Raw genomic sequence first — 20,527 nt, forward strand, 5'->3', positions numbered from 1 at the left:
TGGGCACTGCTTTCAGACGCGAGTGATGAATCCAGTTTTTGTGTCCCTCAACCTTTGCTGCCGTGTGGGAAACCAGCAGGACGGTGTGGGGTCCCTTCCACTTCTCCCGGAGAGGCTCGTCCTTCCAGGTACGAACGAGCACGGAGTCTCCCGGCTGCAAGCAGTGGACAGGGGCATCCAGCGGAAGAGGCTGTGAGTCTTTGGTGTACCTGTGAAGAGAAGAGAGAGCAGCAGACAGAGAGCACATATACTGAGATAAAAAGCCGCATCCCAGTTCCCACTCCCCTGCCTGAGCCGGTGTCCCATTCATAAGCCATGCCCTTCCAAACATAATTTCGAAGGGGCTAAGCCCTAATCTACACTTTGGGAGAGTGCGGATGCGGAGCAAAACAATGGGCAAAGCATCAGGCCACCATAGGGAGGCTTCTTGACAGATTTTTGAGAGGTGACGCTTACGGGTCTGATTTGTGCGTTCCACCACTCCACTGGCCTGCGGTCGCCATGGCGTGTGGAGCTTCCACGGGATTTGTGGCTGCTATGTGGTGGACCACCTTGGATGTAAAGTGGGTTCCGTTGTCAGATTCCATCCACTAGGGCAGCCCGAAGCGGGGGATGAGTTCCTTGACAAACTTGAGAGCCACAGTCTTGGCTGTACAGTTACGGCACGGGAAGGCTTCAGGCCATCCGCTAAATCAATCCACTAGGACGAGGAGGTATTTGAACCCTTGAGTCCGTGGGAGCTCAGTGAAATCTATCTGCCAAACCAATCCCAGGCCTGGGGTGGGTTCCAGAGTAGCTGATGGTACTGAAAATCCTGGTCAAGGGTTGTTCTTTTGACAGACCAGACAGTTGGCCTGTATCTGAGATGCTAGGGGCCGAAGTCCAGAGGTTAAGAAGTATTTATTCATAAGCCTCTTTGCCGGCGTGAGTGGTTTGATGTAGTCTCTGCAGCACTGGTTGGATTAGGTCCTTTGATAGGAGGATCTTTCCTTCTGTGGAGTGGAGCCATCCCTCCTTTTCCCGGAGCCCGAGCTTGGTGGCTAGGTTTCTTTGTTCAGGTGAGTACTGATGGATCGGGAGCTCCCCCACGGATGGGATGAGGGCCTGCATATAGCCGTTCTCTGCTTCCAGTGCTTGCACGGTGGCAGCACGGTTGGCTTCCTTGTCTGTCCGGGCATTTCCCTTTGCCATGTCTTGGTCGTCCCTCTGATGAGCCTTGCAGTGTACCACTGCCACTGCCGAGGGTAGTTGCACTGCTTCCAGGAGCCGAAGAATGTGGGCCCCATGCTTGACCAGGCAGCCTTGGACTGTCAGCATGCCCCTCTGTTTCCACAGACCAGCATGAGCATGTAGTACTCCAAAAGCATATCTGGAGTCGGTAAAGATGTTGACCCGTTTTCCCTCTGTCAGTTCGAGTGCACGGGTCAGGGCTACCAGTTCAGCAAGCTGGGCAGATGTCCCAGCAGGCATACCCTCGGCTTCCACGGTATCGTGGAGGGTCACGACAGCGTAGCCTGCCCTCCTTTGCCCGTCTACCACAACACTACTACCATCAGTGTACCACTCACAATCCGCATTAGGGAGCGGTTGATCCTTTAAGTCCGGACGGCTGGAGTATTGGGCATCTATTATCTCCAAGCAGTCGTGTTCCTGCTGCTCTGTCTCCAGTAAAAGAGTGGCCAGGTTAAGGGAGGGACAGGTTAGCAAGGTCACTTCGGGGTTCTCTAATACCTTAGCCTGATACCTAGCTACCCAAGCCTGGGTTAGCCAAAGACCACCCTTAGCATCCAGCATTGCTTGGACCATATGGGGAGTATACACTTGCATGACCCCCCCCCCCCAACGTCAGCTTCTCGGCTTCTTCAAGTACTAAGGCTATTGCTGCGACCACCCGTAAACATGCCGGCCAGCCCTTGGCTACTTGATCGAGTTGTTTGGAAAAGTAGGCCACGGGACGTCTCCAGGTGCCTAATAACTGAGTAAGCACTCCCAAGGCCACCCCTTTTCGTTCATGTACATACAGTTGAAATGGCTTGGAGAGGTCTGGCAGACCCAGGGCTGGGGCTTCCATCAGTTTTCTTTTTAAAATTTTAAATGCTTGGTCGGCTTCTGTGGACCAGTGAAAAGGGTCCTGATCTGTTCCCTTAACACATTAATACAATGGCTTAGCCCACAGTCCAAACTCTGGAATCCATATTCTACAAAAGCCCGTCATACCCAGAAATGCCCTGATCTGCTTGCGACTGCGTGGGGTGGGAATTTGGCAGATGGCCTCTTTTCTTTCATTTGAAAGCTGGCGCTCCCCTTGCCGTATGTGGAACCCCAGGTACCGTATTTCTGGGAGGGCGATTTGAACCTTACTCCGCGCTACCCGATATCCTCGGAGTCCAATAACGTTCAGGAGGCTGACGGTGGCTTTAAGGCAGGGGGTTAGGCCCACAGCGGCAATTAACAAGTCATCTACATCTTGCAGAAGGAGTACCTTGTCCTCATTGTCCCATTCGGCCAGGTCTCTGGCCAGGGCCTGGCCAAAAAGGATGGGGGAATTTTTAAATCCCTGGGCCAACACTGTCCAGCAAAGCTGTTTCTTAACCCTTTTTGTGTCTTCCCACTCGAAAGCGAAAATCTCCTGAGATGGAGCATCAACCGGAATCGTGAAGAAAGCATCTTTCAAATCAAGAACTGAAAAGTGGGTATACTGTCCTCCTATGGAGGCCAACAGTGTGTACGAGTTTGGGACAAGGGGGTGCAGCGTCTTAACCCGTTCATTAACCACCCTTAAGTCCTGGACTAGTCGATATATGCCATCCGGCTTCCGGACAGGCAAGATGGGGATGTTCCAGGCTGACTGACATTCCCGAAGTTTACTGTAGCTTAAGAACTGGTCTATAGTCTCCTGCAACCCTTCTCTGGCTTCCCTCTTAATCGGATACTGTTTGATCCGCACCGAGCTTTTGCCTGGGAGGAGCTGAATGCTGACAGGGGTTTGGTGTGTGGCCTTTCCTGGGATCCCTGATGACCATACTAGGGGGTACGCCTGATCCTCCCACTGGCTCCACTCAGGGGCTTGCACGGCAGAGGGCTCAGCTGCAAGAGTCATTATCCAGGCATTCTCGGGGGGTAAGGTAAGGGTTATTTCATCCTGGGTGAAATTCAGGGTGGCACCTAAGCGACAAAGCAGGTCCCATCCCAGCAGCGGCGTTGGGCACTCGGGGAGATAGACCAGCTTGTGAGTTATAGTTCTGTTTCCCAGAGCGCATTCTGCTGGGGCATACACTGGACACTGGGCTCCTTTTCCTGTGGCACCCACCACAGTGAGGGAGTCCGCCACGGGCAGCTGAAGGGCTTGGTTTACGGCGGTTCGTGCCACCCCAGAGTCCACTAAAAAGTCTATTTCTGAATTTCCCACCCTCATTTTTACTCGGGGTTCTGGGGGCAGGATGATCCGTTTCCCCTGACACCCCTATTCATGAGTCTCTGCTGCCATCATGGGGGCACATTCTCTTTTGGGGCATTCATTTTTCCAGTGTCCCTCCTTTCGACACAAGGCACACTGGTTGCGACCCAGACATCTTCCCTGCAGGCCAGGACGCCCGCGTCCACTGCCCTGTCCTCTTTCCTGTAACCTTCCCCTAGCACCAGCCTGTACTGCAGCTACCATCATTTTCACTTGCTTCTTTTCCTTTTCTCCCTCTCCCAGGGAATAAGCCCTATTTGCAGTTTCCAGAATCTGTGCCATGGACATGCCCATTAAGTCCTCATTTTTCTGTAATTTCCTTTTAATATCAGGGGCTACACGGCTGGTAAAGATCCCCTTTATAATTGTCTCAGTTGCCTGGTCATTGGGATTTGCGTTAGTATTTTGCCGGATGGCGTCCCGAATCCGCTGCAAAAAGGCAACCAGACTTTCCTTTGGTTCCTGTATTAACTCATATGGTTTTGCCCAGTTGTTATGTCGGACAGCTGAGTGCCGGAGACCATGTAAAAGCAACTCCTTGTAGGAGGTGAGATGGGTGTACTGCAAGGGGTCATTAGGATTCCACCTAGGATCTGCTAGGGGAACCATGTCTGCAGGCTCAGGGAGGTTTTGTGGATCCCTTTCATGTCTCCGCTGTGCCTCCTCCCTTGCTTTGGCTATAACCTGATTCCGCTCCACCTCAGACAATAGGGTCCTCATGAGGATATTACAGTCATCCCAGTCAGGCTTGTGGCTAGCCAAACACCCCTCGAACACTGAGATAAACCGGCTTGGGTTCATGGAGAATTCTTCAGCCTGTACTTTAAAGGCTGCTAGGACCACTGGGTTAAAAGGCACATGGGTGTAAACTTGCATAGTAGTGGCCTGGCGCCCCTCGGCTCCTTGGCGGGCTACCACAGTCTTGGTAATCAGTGGGTAGAATCCCACAGAGGGACCTGAGGCACCTGTTCCTTATATAGTGGGGGTGCTGAATCTGCCATTACAGCTGTAGGAAAGCTCTGGGGGCTCACATTAGTTACTACTGCACCCGACGGAGTTAAATTACACTGTTGCAAAATATCTGTTTTATTTCTTAAAGCCATAAACAACTGCGCATATAAATGTTCATGCCATTTACCCGTTCGCTGACAAAACAGGAGTAATTGGAGGATCGTGTTATAATTGATTGATCCTTCCGGTGGCCACCTTTCCTGGTCCTCCAGCTGATATTGAGGCCAGTCTACTGTACAGAACCTTTTCAGTTTACTTTTAGTCATGGGATCTGATCCAAACACTTTCCAGAATGCATTCTAAAGGCGTACACCATGCCCTGCCTGTCACCTGCCCCATAACCTCAGGAGACACTGGGCATCCCCAGGTCTTAACAGGCGAAAGTCCACCCCACTGGACTGTTCCTACCTTATCCACGGGACTGGTTCTGCACCATCGCCCGCAACTGCTTCTCTACTATTTGAGCGCGTTGCACCGTTGTGCCCTCCGGGGTCGATCAAACTGTGTCTTCGCCGAGGCCCCCGATAAAGTCATCGGTGCGCGCTGGGCGTCGGTTGTTGCCGCAATCCATCGACCACCGGGAGGGGTCTGGGTAAGGCTAAATTTCAGCCTTGAGCCCCACATTGGGCGCCAAGAACTGTTGCTGGCACAGAGTGCCCGAGGGAGGCAACAGCTGGGTTCGGTGCCCAGTGTGCACGCTCCAATAAACACACCGGTTTGGAGAAGCGAAAAAAGTTTATTTGAACGCTCAAATAGGTGCCAGGAGACTGGACATCTCAGATCATCGGCAGTTTTTCCTCCTTATATACCCAGGTTGTTTACTTGCAGGAAAATAGTGAACTGTAGCAAGATTTCCACACTGGGATATGTTGCCAGCCCTATCCTCCTCCTCCCCTCTACAGAGACACATCTGAATTCTATACCACTGATAGTAACTAGGCAACCTCAAGGTCTGTCTTGCTGTTCCCAGCTATTAGCGAGCCAGAGAAAAGTTATGCCGGGGGGCGGGGGGGAAGGGGAGGGAAGGGGGGGAAAGTGGGAAGGGGAGGGAAGGGGGGTGCTTTTAGAGTGCTTGGGCCTAGAGCGGGGGTGCTTCATTGATTCTTTTGATCTTCCACTCCTCCGAGTAACCTAGGATCATGCCCAGTGACCCCAACACTGGTCCTCTAAAAGTTTATGAATGGGTTTTCCAGTCCGCAGTATAAAAAAGGTTGGGAGCCACTGTTGTAAATGAAGCACAATAATAGCATCTGGTAGACACTAAGAGGATGTATGCCTGCGATAATGGACACAGCTCAGGCAGTGGTAGGACTTTCCACTGTCCCCTTGGCTGGACAAAGACTTCTCTTTATACATAGATACAAAGAAGTTATGCATCACTCCTTATGTATCAGGTGCAAGCCTCAGACATACCTGGAAGCCACCTCGTACATGTTGGTTCAATCAAAACATCCCTATCCATCATGCTGTCATTCCTAGAATGCATCAGTACATTTTTGTTTACCTATGGAGAATGTGCTGGTGTCGAGTTTTTCTGGTAATATCCTAGAATGTGTTTACATGATTTTTGCCTGATACCTCATAGTTGTGTTTCTGCAATATCAGCCCTATTTTTGCCAGATTCTGTGAACAGGTCCTGGCACTTGCTCACAGCTCCACTTCGCTTCATACTAGCAAAGTCTTGACTATTACTTTAATCCAGGCCTTAGGCCTCGTACCAGGCCTCTGATATACAGCCTTATATTTTAGGCTCTCTTCCTACTACATGTCCCTCTGATATAGTAGGACAAAGAGACAAAGGAGAATTTATGGTTGTGTATTGTTGAGAGCATTTGGATATGGAGGCTGCCATTGACATATGCAGTCTAAAGATAATGGCATTATATCTGGCAAATATAAACATAACATAATGACAATATTTTTATGTATTCATCACATCTCACAATAGGATATATAAGATCTTTCAAAGCATAGTTTAATTAGCATTGATGCCATGGAGATGAATATTATTATATCCATTTTGCAGATGAGATGAGAAAACTGACATATGGAGAGCCAAACAACTTGCTCAAGATCATATAGTTAACTCAGTAGTAGAGTTTGCATGAAACTGTTTTTATTTAAGTTTATGCTCCTCCTACATCACCTGGATGTCTTCTGTGCGGAGTGAAATTTAGTTAATGTAAATTAACTTTTGTATTAAACACATAAAAATAAAGATGGAGATAATGCTGTAATTGAATCATGATATTATGTCTACAGCAGAGGATAGCGCTGCCCATGAAAGATCTGGAACTTTGAAATACTTTTTTTTTATTAATGTACATAAGTAAAATCAAAACAAGACTGCAACATAATAGTTTGTGTTTAAAGACATGTGGCCAGGTCCTCAGGTGGTGTAATCAACATTGTCATCGATGGAGCAATGCCATTTTACACAAACAGAAATGTTTTTGGTTCTCAGAGCCTAGTCCAACTGCAATTAAAGTCTATTGGAAGTTGCAGGGGGAGCTGAATCAGACTTATAAACCCCAGACAGTCAATGTGAATTTATATTAATTAACTGTTATTGGACTACATTTTCAAAGGCAACTGGTATAGTGGTAGCTGTGTTGGTCCCTGAATATTAGTGAGACAAGATGGGAGAAGTAATATTTTTTTATAGGAACAACTACTATTGGCACACGATACAAGGTTTCAAGATACACATAGGTCTTTTTGTGTTGGGTAGGTGTCAGATGCCAGACTCCACCCTGAACAGGGGCATCCATCTCACTGTTTTTAGCTCTGTAATGCAAGCCTTATGAGCCCAGGTCAACAGACTCTGGGTACGTCTACACTAGCCCCCTAGTTTGAACTAGAGAGGCTAATGAGGGTGACCGAAATTGCTAATGAAGCGCGGGATTTATATATTCCGCGCTTGATTTGCATATTCCCGGCCGGTCACCATTTTGAAAACTGACTAGTCTGAAGTAACTGCCCGTGTCTACACGGAGCAGAGACGCGCGATTCCGAGATAAACCCCTTAGTTCGAATTAACAGTTAAACCGCATTCTATTAGCAATTTCGATCGCCTTCATTAGCCTCCCTAGTTCGAACTAGGGGGCTAGTGTAGATGTACCCAGAGTCTGTTGACCTGGCTAGTGTAGACGTATCCTCTGAGACTCACTTTTTTCAGACTATTTTTCAGTATAGACATAATTTAAGAGACAATGCCTGAGCTATTAGCTGGGAATATGCTACTTCCAGGCTTCATACAAAGTTATTAGACTTTTATTTCAAACACTAGGAGCCAAAAGATCTTAAGGACACTAAACTGTTAATTTCATTCTCTGGAGAGAGAGGGAAGGCAGCTATTAGGGGATGGATAGATTGATTCTGCTGGCCATTTTCCTCTCTCTCTTCCTCTCTGTGCAGGAATGCTATATTCATGTCAGCTTGCACTGACAGGTTTGTTGCTTACTTTTCAGGGTGTCTTCATAAAGGACCTGGAAGGATTTATCGTGCAGTTGCTAATGAGGAGTTTCTCTTGGAATGTGTTTTGCCATCCCAAAACCGGACCCACATGTTCAATAACTCATTTCTATATAAAAGTAAAGTGCTTTGGTTTTGGCAACACAAACCTGAAGAACCACTGAAGGCTCTCAACAATGAAACCACTAACCCTACTCAGGAAGGGAATGCCCTTTGGTTCAGACCAATAGGGATTAATGCTGCTGGAATATATATCTGTATGATAAGGTATGTCAGGGTGTCAAGAGGCTTTCTTTGATGTACAGCCATTGATAGCTGAAAATCATGGAATCATGCAGCTAAAGGGCTGCAACGTCAAGAGGTCATCTAATCCATCCCCCTGCATTGAAACATGATTAAGTATACTTAAGCCAGGGATGGGGGGGGGGGAAGAAATGGTGGGTCACTAGTGTTAGACCCCTCTTCCCCCCAGCAGGCTACTAATGCTTTATTTACCTGCGCCTCCATAGGTACAGCTAATTGTAGCTTTCACTGGTCGTGGATTGCCATTCCTGGCCAATGGGAGCTGCAGGAAGCACCATGAATCAGGATACTGCTCCCTCCAGCTCCCATTGGCTGGGAACAGCGATCCACGGCCAACAGGAGCTGAAATCATCCATACTTGTGGAGGTGCAGGTAAATACAGTGGCAGCAGCCTGACAAGGGCTAATCTGGGCAAACTGGATTGTGGGCCTGTATTTACCTATCCTGGACAGAAGTTTGTTTAACCAGTTCTTAAAAACCTAAAGGACACTAAACTCTTCCTTTGTTCTGATATGTTTTCCTTTGACCTTGGTTTCTTTGCTTTGCTGTACAGGGAAGAAATCTCATGCCTCAAAAACATCATAGAGGTTCAAGCAAAGAAGAATGCAAATTGTTCAGATAATGGCAAAAATGAGCTGTCTCTTCCCATTGAAATGGGACATTCAATTTCCTGTCCTGGGATACACTGTTACAGTCATTTACAAAGGTCACCAGTGACATGGTACAAGGTAATGGTCACTTTGTTCCAAGTATGTGCAAAATAAAATAAGTGCAGTTCTAAGCTACATTTGGCCACAACTTATACTGAAGCAAAATAAAATTGTTCGCAATGCACTGAAGGGAATATTTTAGAAGTTTTTAATTAGAGCTGAGGTGAAAATGGATTGTTTTTTAATTTTGTGGAAAATGTCATGATATGCGGGGGAATAAATGTTCCAGAATGGAGCAAAACCAAAAATTCTAAATTTCCCATGAAGTTAAATTAAAACAAAAAATTCAGGTGAATCAAACCATGTTTTTTCAATAAAATTGAAACATTTCATTCTGATTTCAACCCTTTAAAACTTTTGATTTTTTATAAATTAAAATATATAAAGATTTCATTTTGAAAACTTATTTAAAAATGAAATATCAAAATGTTCCATTTTGAAATTGTTTTAACATACCACATTTGTTTTGTAAATTAAATTTCATCAAAGTTCGTGTTTTTCAAAAAGTTTTTATTGAGATTAAAATGGTATTTCTTGAAAAAAAAATTTGCTGAAAAATTTCTGACAAGCATTACATATAAAGGCCGTAAAAATTGGCTCCAAACTAAAATTTGTCAGACAAGGAAAGGCTGTTCTTTCTTCTTTTTTTTTACCATTTAAAAGTGATCAGATCTGTATAAAGTTAAAAAAGAACAATAAATGGAAATTACTATTTAAGATATTTCTTTGCATTCAGGTAATCCCAAGTATGAAATTTAGTACATTTTCCTAAACAGAGTTACCTGCTATACAGGAATAACTCTTGATATATTGTACCTAACTATGCATCTGGTGTTACCTATGGGCATGTCTATACATTAGGGCAAAAATCGAGGTAAGCTATGCAACTTGCATAGCTTTTTGCAATAGCTTAAATCGAAATATCTTAATTCGGCTTTTGGCGCTGTCTACACGGTAGTAAGTCAAAGGAAGAACTTTCTTCCTTTGACTTCCCTTATTCCTCATAAATGAGGGTTACAGGAGTCAGAGTAAGAAGTTCTTCAGCTCGCCATTATTTCAAAATAATGGTTTGCAGTGTAGACGCTCTCTTTATTATTTCGGAATAACATCAGTTATTCTGAAACAATGCTGCTGTGTAGACATTGCCCAAATGTTTAACAAAGACTAGAACCATTTCTGTATAAAAAAAACCTTTTGAATTTCCTGTAAAAGATGCACATTTTCTATGACAAATTTTCCTATCTGGTTTCTTTCTGAACCAACTTTGAATTTGCTTGTTCTGTTTATTTAAGGCCTGATCCAAAATCTTCTGAAGTCAATGAGACTCTTTCCATTTACTTTAATGGACCTTTATTGAATTTAGTCATTCTAGAGGATAGATGCAACAAGTAGTCCTGTGGCACCTTATAGACTAAAAGATGTATTGGAGCATAAGCTTTCGTGGGCAAAGACTCACTTCGTCAAATGCATGAAGTGGATCTTTGCCCAAGAACTGGGTCTTTGCCCACGAAAACTTATGCTCCAATACTTCTGTTAGTCTATAAGGTGCCACAGGACTCCTTGTCGCTTTTGCAGATCTAGATTAACACGGCTACCCCTCTGATACTAGAAGATAGATGTGTATTAAGATGCTAAGAATGGCTGAAATTTTTAAAATCATTTAGTGTTGCTCTTAGTGAAAGCAAAAACAATAGCTGTATTGCCAACCCTAAGAATTCAAAAATCATGAATCATACATCAAGAAACAATAAGATTTATTTAAAAATCATAATGTGTAAAGAAAAGTTTTTATTTTATTTGCCTTCTGGTAGCTAACTTTTCAAGTCCCATTTCATTTTATTTGCAGAATTTTCTCTGCAATTATGAATGTTATAAACTAGCTTTAAAAAAAAGAAAGAAAGGTGATATTCTCATGTAATCAATTGCCTTCAGAAGTTAGGGGTTTGCAAAAACAAACATACACAAACCCACCCTAAATCTCATGAGACTCGTGGTATATTAGACACTGCTATTAACTTCAGTGGGAACAGAGCTGGGTCAGCATTCAGCTCTCTTGACAATCATGCTCTAAGATTTTAAAAGAGAATGTAATTAGTAGCAAAGAAAAAAATATCTAGTTCTTTCATTTTTTTTTCTTTTTGCTAGAATGGAATTCGAGTGACGAGACAGGATTTTAGACCAGGTCTAAAACTTACCAATGATGAAATCCGCCTGGTTCCTATTTATAAGCAAGATGCTGGTATTTATATATGTGATTACATTATATTTGACAACAGCATCCAGTGGATAATGAGACGAGTAATTAGAGTAAAAACCACTGGTAAGTAATGTATGAGCTCAAAATAATAAAATATCTGTAGTAACAGCTTATTTGCTGTTGGTAAATTACCCTAGCCTAAGTCATGATAACTACCTTTTCACTACACATAATAGAGTTTTATACTTTCTTGTATCGCAGCACGGCGGAATACTGTCCACACCCCAAACATCTTGTATCCCAGTGGCATGAAGACCCTTGAAGTAGAACTTGGTAAGTGAGAGCTTTTTAGGGTTTTTCTGGCCTGGAAGGACAGGACAATTTAATGAAGTACTGATATATTACTGGATGATAGAAACCAGTTTTAAGGCACGTATGGATCTTAGATCAAAACCTGAGACAGGGTACTGGCAGTATATGCCTTTGTTGGCATCAAAGGGGGAAAACGCATCTCAATCCAACAACAACCACTCTCTCAGGTGAATTAGGAGAAAGACTTTCCAGTAACTTCTGTAAATGGTGTCTCTGTGTTTGCTTTGGACAGGAAAACCTCTTAAAATGGAATGCAAAGTATTATTTGGCTATGAAAATAATGTTCACTCTGCGATAACTTGGTACAGGGACATCAAAGAAAGTAAAAGCGAGCTATGTCTGCTGAACTCAACAGGGTAAGGAGAGAAAACAACCAAACAGAAAAACTGAGCTTGGTTACTTTGCAAGCAAATGTAGAGTCTTCAGTATTGCCTTTATTTAATATACTGTCTTTTCACCTGGAGAACACTGGAAGTTCATTTACAATGAATCAGAGAAACACTCATACTAATGTGAATGACACATGCACCTTCTTTCTAATATGATATTATACATTAGCACTATACTATGTATGTGTGAACAGGTCTGTGGGTGTGTATACTTGTATACAAATATGTGTGTTAAAAGAACATTAGGGTTATACAGTGAAGCACTCAAAAGTTAGCAAGTATCAGCAACGGGGCCGACAGCCACCATGGGCTCTGGGGCAAGGTATGTATGTGTGTGTGTGTGGGGGGGGGGGGGAGGGGCTCTGCATGCACCTTGAATGAGGTGAGGCCTTAGGTGGAAGGGGCAGGGCTGAGATCAGTCAGCCGTTAGTGCCACCCAGACCGCTCCACATCACACAGGAATTCTGTGGCAGAGGCAGAGAGAAATCCAGTCCCCAATGAATGCATTTAACTGCCTTAACCATCAGACCCTCCTTTCTCTTTGATTGCAGTCCCCCACTTGAGTCACTACATACCTTCAAATTCTGTGACAAATGAAGTAGGAGTCCTACAGACGACAATCTCATTCACTACACCACCCTGGTTAATCCTGTGCACTGAATGAGACAGGATCATGTGGAAAAATGAATATGTGATCATGTCATTAAAGACTGTATCCTAATTCATATTCACAGGGGGGCTGAGTTAAGGTTGCACAGGAGACTTTAATTTGGATATTAACTTTTAAATGCTTGGCTTTTCAATCTTTAATGAAGTGTGTGTGTGTGTGTGTGTGTGTGTGTGTGTGTGTGTGTGTGTGTGTGTCATTTCCTAGATTAAAAAAAATGAGAAATCAGAAATCCTACTATATGGCATCATATTGACTCTCTCATGGGACATCAGCCAGGTTGGAATTTTTAGATCCCTCACACACCTCTGCCACTTGAGCTAATGGAATACCTGAATGCAATAGTAGGTTGTCATTGTCTGTGGACCAGTACTAGAGGAGGATGTGCTACATACTTTGCCAGTGGATTTCACAGGAACTTGGTGACAGCAGAAGAATAATGAGACTCAGGAAACCTGGGCTGCATTCCAGGGTTTAGAGGGGACTCTCCGCTTGTTTTCCAAAACACTTAATCCTATCCACTCTATGCCAGCCAGAATGCCCTGGACCCATCTGCTTGTTCCACTTCCTGTATCCTTGCCCAGCCAGTCCTATTTTCCCTCTCTGGGTTCCCCCATCAGATTCTCACTCTCCCCCCCATATTCCAGTCTCTTCCACCCACACATACTTCTAATCATAATCTCCTTGGGTATGTCTACACTACAGCGCTAATTCGAACTAACTTTGTTCGAATTAGTTAATTCGAACTAAGCTAATTCGAACTAACGGATCTAGACTAAAAAACTAGTTCGAATTAGCATTTTGCTAATTCGAACTAGCATGTCCACATTAAGTGGACCCTGAACCGGGGTTAAGGATGGCCGGAAGCAGTGCCGGCAGCGCATCAGAGGAGGACTTAGAGCGTGGAGCTGCTGTCTCAGGCTAGCCGAGGGCTGCGCTTAAAGGGTCCCGACCCCCACCCCGGACAGACAGTTCTCAGGGGTGCCCCGCTTGCAAAGCAGTCCTGGCTTGGAGTGCCCTGAGTGCCCACACTAGGCACATCACAACACTCAGCCATCAGCCCGGCTGCACTTGCCGCAGGCTGCCATCTCGGGAGAGGGGGCAATTGGGGGGCTGCAGGAGAGCTTCCACCCCCAGAAGCCCACAGAGCCAGCCCAGTCCTCCCCATCGGGGGCTCGTACCCCATTCCTCCCTCACCTCCTTCCACTTACCCTTCCCTAGCCCCCCTTCTTATTGATGTACAAAATAAAGGACAATTGTGTTCAAAAATGGAATATGTCTTTATTGAACAAAACTGGGGGAGACTGGGAAAAGGAGGTGGGAGAGGGGAAGAGAGAGGCTGGGAGAGGGGAGGGCAACTAAAATGATCAGGGGTTGGGAACAGGTCCCATATGAAGAGAGGCTAAAGAGACTGGGACTTTTCAGCTTAGAAAAGAGGAGACAGAGGGGGGACAGGATAGAGGTCTCTAAAAGCAGGAGTTGGGTGGAGAGGGTGCATACAGAAAAGTTCTTCATTAGTTCCCATAAAGAAGGACTAGAGGACACCAAATGAAATGAATGGGTAGCAGGCTTCAAACTAGTAACAGAAAGTTGTTCTTCACAAAGCAAAGAGTCAACCTGTGGAACTCCTTGCTGCAGGAGGCTGTGAAGGCTAGAACTAGAACAGAGTTTAAAGGGAAGTGAGATCAAGTCATGGAGGTTGGGTCCATGGAGTGGTATTAGCCAGGGGGTAGGAGTGGTGTCCCTGCCCAAGGTTTGTGGCAGGCTGGAGAGGAATGGCACGAGACAAATGGCTTGGTCACTGTCCTCGGTCCATCCCCTCCAGGGTCCCTAGGGTTGGCCGCTGTCAGCAGACAGGCTACTGGGCTAGATGGACCTTTGGTCTGACCCAGTATGGCCATTGTAAGCTCAGGGTCGGGGGTCTCAGTGGACCCCCTTGATTCTCTTGCACACCTGCTCCTGGGTGGCCAGGCTGGCAGCTCTCCTGCCCAAGCCGGCCACTTTCCTGTGCCTAGTGCGGAGATCGTGGACGAGGTCCACGATGTCCGTACTAGCCCAGGAGGGTGCCCGCCTCTTGCGGTCCCGGGCAAGCTCCCGGGAGCCGCCAGCCTGGTCCCGGGAAGAGGGGGAGGGCTGGGGGGCATCGGGTGGCTGGCTCGATCCGTGCCAGGTGCAGGTTCTGTTGGCTGGGTGCTGGCAGGCTTGCACCTAGCACGGGCACCGTAGCCAGCCCGTGCCCCTTTAAGGGGTCCGGGGCCGGGAGGGGGGCAGTAGAGTTTCCCTAGTGTTGGCCAGAGTGGCCACCAGGGAAAGCTGGGGAGGGCTAGCCTCCCACTAGTTCGAATTAAGGGTCTACACAGCCCTTACTTCGAACTAGTAAATTCGAACTAGGCTTAATCCTCGTGCAATGAGGATTACCTAGTTCGAACTAAGCGCTCCGTTAGTTCGAATTAAGTTCAAACTAACGGAGCGCTAGTGTAGCGCCTATGAAAGTTAGTTCGAACTAACGTCCGTTAGTTCGAACTAACTTTGTAGTGTAGACATACCCTTTGTTCTGCTACTGCTACACCCTCCTCCCTTAACACCTTGTTCAATTTCTTTCTCCCCTCCCCACCTCCTGGAAACCAGTCCCAGGGGCTCCTCTTCCAATCTCACTCTCTTCCTCCCCTCCCCACTAGTCTCTTGTCTCAGTCTCTGTGCCCTGACAGTTTCAGGTTTATCCTTGTACCTTGGCTCCTCATTAGACCTGTCTTTCCTCTGCCCAGACCCATTTCCACCCACTGGTACCCAGTTCCAGTCTGCTTGTGCAGCTAGTCCCAATGTCTCCCCAATTCTGCATCCAATCTCAGTGCCCCCCCTTAACTGATAACTAGCTCCCTGCTGCCCCTCACTTGTCCCTTACTGGGTGTCCTTCATCGGGTTGCTCCCAGTCCCAGTCTCCTCTTCAGCTTCTAGTCTCAGTCGTGTGGTGTTACTCGTCCCTGGTTCCCATCATGACTCTGAGTCACACTTTGTACCTTTTGGTTCCCAGTCCTAGTGCCTGCCTTTCCAACTCCCAATCACAAAATCTACTCTTTCAGTCTGGCTTTTGTCCTCTTCACTTTCAAGTCAGAGGGCTTCCTGCATGGGCATCAGCAAGGAGAGTCATTGAGAGCACACAAAAGACAAGCTCTCTGCTTTCAGTTGCAGTGCCTGGCATTGTCTGAGCAGCTGGAAGGAGCAACTCTAAAAAAATCTGGCTTTGGCCTGGCCCCTGTGGGATAGCATGTGCAGTCACTCTGGATGGCATGTGCAGTCTGGGCACAGAGGATGAAGCATGCCCACAGAGGACAGAATAGTTGGAGATTTTAGCTGATATGCTCAATAGGGATTTTATAGAGTTTGTGCAAACTGAGATTTTTCAAAAACTTCTAGCTTGGCCAAATGTGGGTAGTTTTTCATAGGATCCACAAAAAGCACATCTGTGACACACAGACCAGATTTGACATACTTGCTCCAAAGTGCTGGAATGCTAGAGCTTCTTCCAGTAAAGGTCATGGGCCAATTTTTTAAAAGGCAGACATTGGGCATGGAAAAAATGTTGTCCTTTGGTAAAGTCTGACAAAATTGTAAGGAACTGAAAACAGAATCTTATAATCTAAAATGTCACACAATCTTAATATTAGTCAGTGTTACCAACCTCACCTATAATGATAAAATCAAATCATTCATAAGATATTGTAAATATCTGCCAAGAGTACTCTGTTGACACTCTTCTTTCACTCTCTATTATATATATAATGATATCTTATGGATGATTTAATTTATTATGATTAAAGCCGCTGACTGGCACATGTGTGATATTCCAGAAATCAGTAGGTTATCAGCTTCTACAGATTGGTGCAAAATGGTTATAATGAACATTGTCTTTTTTAGAATTCATTTGGAACTCAAAATCCACACAAAGCAAATTGAATGATTTGTAAAAATGTGGGCATACTGCTCAATTTGGGGTAAATGGTGAACTGCTTTCAAGGAAATCAAGGTGATTCGTGGATTTGAGTCAAAATCACATGCTAATGTGATTTCACCAAATGATCAGGTGAAAGAAATGTGGTGGGATGCACAAGTATCCCTTCACCTGCAATGCTTAAGTGAAACACTGCACGGTCTGAACCAAATTGTGAATGAAATTTAATAAAGCCAGTCCCACTAGTTCTCACATTACTCTGTTCAGATGACCTCAGTTATTGGATGAAAGGTGTCCATGCAATATGGGACATGATTCTACAAATTCTTAGTGTCCCGCAGCACCTGAGAATTTTGCTAGCATCAAATTCTTTAAAGGTCTTTCAGTGCACAATCCCTCACCATTGCTCTAGTGTCTGATATTTAAGGCTGTAATTCAGCTAGGTACTTAGGTAGGTGCCTAACTTTAAGTACATGTCAATGGGACTAAGCATGTGCTTAAAGTTAGGCATGTGTTTAAGTATTTTGCTAAACCAAGGTCTGTGGATAGAGCAAAAGCTCTTTGTGAGTATTAGTGTCTTACTATGATATCAGAGCTTTCATACCAGGGCATCATTTTTCTTTTGTGACATTGTCACACATCCATAGGATTGGTGTTATGTCCCCAGCTTTGGAACACTTTCAGTATGTTAGACCTAGTATGCCACAGGTCCCACTTTTTCTCTTTGGTAAGCCACATGGTTTTACTGCTTCCTTGGACTGGACTACTGGGCTTTCAGCACTCTGGCTTCATCCATGAGTTCCATACAGCAAGTGTAATTGAGACAGAATTCTGATGGAGATGTGTACACTCTTCAGGGATTAATGCACCTCATCAAGCATTTGCAGCAACATACCAGGCAGTATTGTCAAAACAGTCAGGTTTATTAGTTAACTGGAATGCAGGATAATAAGTCCTTAAGTAGTATAGAGAACTGAAGGTTAAAGCACAGTCCATTCTTGTTAGCCCAGAGTCCAGTCAAGCTGAAGAGAGCTACTTGGTTTAAGTGCTGTCTAACATCCTTCATCTGGCTCCTGGTGAGTGTCCTGAATACTTTCAGCAGCCAATTCTTATTTTCCCATCTCATGCCTCTGCAGTCCTTTGTTCTCAGTTGGGGAATAATGCTCAACCTCTGTGTTGAAAGGTGGAGATATCCAAATCTCTCTGGGTCGTTGTCTATGTCTGGGCAATTGGATTTGCCATTGTTTTTTCAAATGCTCACTCTTATGAAGACCAAACCTTAGACTGCTAAGCAATACCCAAACCCGTGTCTCAGACTACCCCGAGAGCAAACAGTCCTTTTCCATCGGCTGGGTAACAATGGAGCATATAGGGGAAATTAAGAGAAAAACAAGGACTCCTAAAGTATTACAAAATATTCCTACTCCTTCCCAGACATGCAAAGTGAATGATAAGAATTTTAGCAGCTCTTTTTTTGTCCTGTGACTTGTGTAAATGAATAGTAGATGGATAATAGGAATGTTTCTCTGTTTAGGGTTGAGGTAAAAGAATTTGATGGAGAATCATTTGTTCATGTTGCCATGCTCAGGGAAGTTACTGAAAGGGACCTCAACAGCAACTTCATCTGCTTTGCTAACAATTCTGTGGGAAACTCGACAGGAGTGCTTAAGCTAAAAAGGAAGGAAAGAGGTAATTTATTTTGATCACGGTCACTAATATGCTGGTCATTATCATTGTCCGCTATTGTTCAATAAGTTATCCTGACACTGTTCTGGTTTTGGTGTTGCTCAGTACAGTGTCTAATTCAGTGCTTGTGAATGGACCTATGCATCGAGAAAGCCAATTGTCCTCTGAATTCCCGCCATTCTTTGTGAATCTGTCATTTTACCAGTTTATTCAGGGAAAGCTTTTCATCCTGAAGCAAGTGGCTAGTGACTTGGTTTGGAGTGACAGGGGGAGAGGGGCAGGACTGGTGGTGGTTGTGCTGCAAAAAGTAAACACAGAAGGTTCCAGAATATCTGGCACCAATGGGTGAAATTCATATTCCCTGTTATTTCCACCTTCCCATTTTAATCATTTCATAGCCTCTAAGAACTCTATTAAGGGGGCAGCAATATCTGGCTCTCCAAAAGGTTTTTACCACCTCAGTAGTTAACATTTAGGGTATGTCTAGACTACATGCCTCTGCTGACAGAGGCATATAAATTAGACATACCGACATAGTCAATGAAGTGGGGATTTAAATATCCCCATCTTCATTAGAATAAAAATGGCCACCACGTTGTGCTGGCTCAGCTGTTTGTTGGCATGAACTGGCAGTCAAGATGGGGATTGGTCGACAAGGAAAGCCTTTGCCGACCGATCCCTTATACCTCGTGAAACGAAGTTTACAGGATCGGTCGGCAAAGGCTTTCCTTGTCGACCTATTCCCGTCTTGACTTCTAGTTTATGCCGACATACAGCTGAGCCGACACAACGCAGCAGCCATTTTTATTCTAATGAAGTGGGGGATATTTAAATCCCCGCTTCATTGACTATGTTGGTATGTCTAATTTACATGCCTCTGTCGGCAGAGACATGTAGTCTAGACATACCCTTAATGTCTAAACAATGACTGTAGACAAGGTGATAGCTTCATGGAATGGACAAACATGCTGCCTTAAAGATGTCCCCACAGAAACAGTTGTAGGCTCCATTGTTTAGAAAGGTATCCAATGGATGGAAATGATGCCCCCCTTCAGAGTTTCCCTGAATTTCTCCTAATTAGGCTTCCTGAAATTCCGTCTTCTTTTCTCTAAGCTTCTCACAATGGATGAATGATGGCCCATGTGGAAAGTTGTCCAGGACAACAAAGCTAGTTGTGGATGACCATCTAATGATGAGACCGTCTAGTAAGAACATCTTCAGTGCCCATCTGGCCAAGATGACAATGAACTATTGCAGTTAGTGCCTCCAACCACATTTTAATACAGTCTGTTTTGAATGTGTTCCACCTCCACAAGAAAAGTACCAAATTTGAGTTAGACCTCTTCCTCAGAGGAAAAGGACTGAAATGTGAGGCAAAACTGATCTATGTTGGCATCATACTGGACTACTGCTTGAATTTCCATGACCATCTAAAAAGACTTATCTCACAAACAGAATCAGCAAATTAGCCAGTTCAACCTGGTGCACAAAAAGTGCACAGACACTCTGAACATTGGCTTTGGCCCTAAGCTATATCTTAGGGTGTGTCTAGACTACATGCCTCCTTTGACGGAGGCATGTAGATTAGCCAGATCGGAAGAGGGAAATGAAGCCGCGATTAAAATAATCGCGGCTTCATTTAAATTTAAATGGCTGCCCCGATCTGCCGATCAGCTGTTTGTCGGCAGATCGGGGCAGTCTGGACGCGACGCGCCGACAAAGAAGCCTTTCTTCATCGGCACAGGTAAGCCTCGTGAAACCAGGTTTACCTGTGCCGATGAAGAAAGGCTTCTTTGTCGGCGCATCGCGTCCAGACTGCCCCGATCTGCCGACAAACAGCTGATCGGCAGATCGGGGCAGCCATTTAAATTTAAATGAAGCCGCGATTATTTTAATCGCGGCTTCATTTCCCTCTTCCGATCTGGCTAATCTACATGCCTCCGTCGAAGGAGGCATGTAGTCTAGACACACCCTTAGAGAACACTGTTCCCTTGTGTGGTGATGTTTGCCTCACATAATCTGGTCAATCTTGAATTGAATTAGACTATGCATGCCCCGCATTTCTGTTCCGTGGCTACCAGTTCTGAGCAACATAGCAGAGCTGTGTGGTGGGACTGGGCTGCTGCAGATCCCACTGGACCCTTAGCCATTATAACGGGACCAGGTAAAATGTTCTTTGTGGTGACTGTGATTGGATGGGCAAAACCGCCCAGACTGTAGTAACTTGTGGAAAAGCACTTTAAAACTTTTCATATTTCACTTTAAAGAAGGAATGAAAGATCTAATGTCTGTTCTAACAGGAATTAAAGTGT

The 20,527-nt window shown here is 45.1% G+C and overlaps 1 protein-coding gene across 1 annotated transcript in view; it reads left to right on the forward strand.

The window, feature by feature from the left end:
• Positions 1 to 20,527, forward strand: part of IL18RAP (interleukin 18 receptor accessory protein) — a 50,530-nt gene that overhangs the window by 16,117 nt on the left and 13,886 nt on the right. The window contains 6 exon segments of the mRNA XM_075917392.1: positions 7,939 to 8,209; positions 8,799 to 8,973; positions 11,101 to 11,275; positions 11,414 to 11,485; positions 11,757 to 11,880; positions 18,064 to 18,218. Of these exon segments, the coding sequence (XP_075773507.1) occupies positions 7,939 to 8,209; positions 8,799 to 8,973; positions 11,101 to 11,275; positions 11,414 to 11,485; positions 11,757 to 11,880; positions 18,064 to 18,218 (972 nt within the window).

This window comes from Pelodiscus sinensis, chromosome 1 (assembly GCF_049634645.1).
Source record: "Pelodiscus sinensis isolate JC-2024 chromosome 1, ASM4963464v1, whole genome shotgun sequence".
Lineage (NCBI taxonomy): Eukaryota > Metazoa > Chordata > Testudines > Trionychidae > Pelodiscus > Pelodiscus sinensis.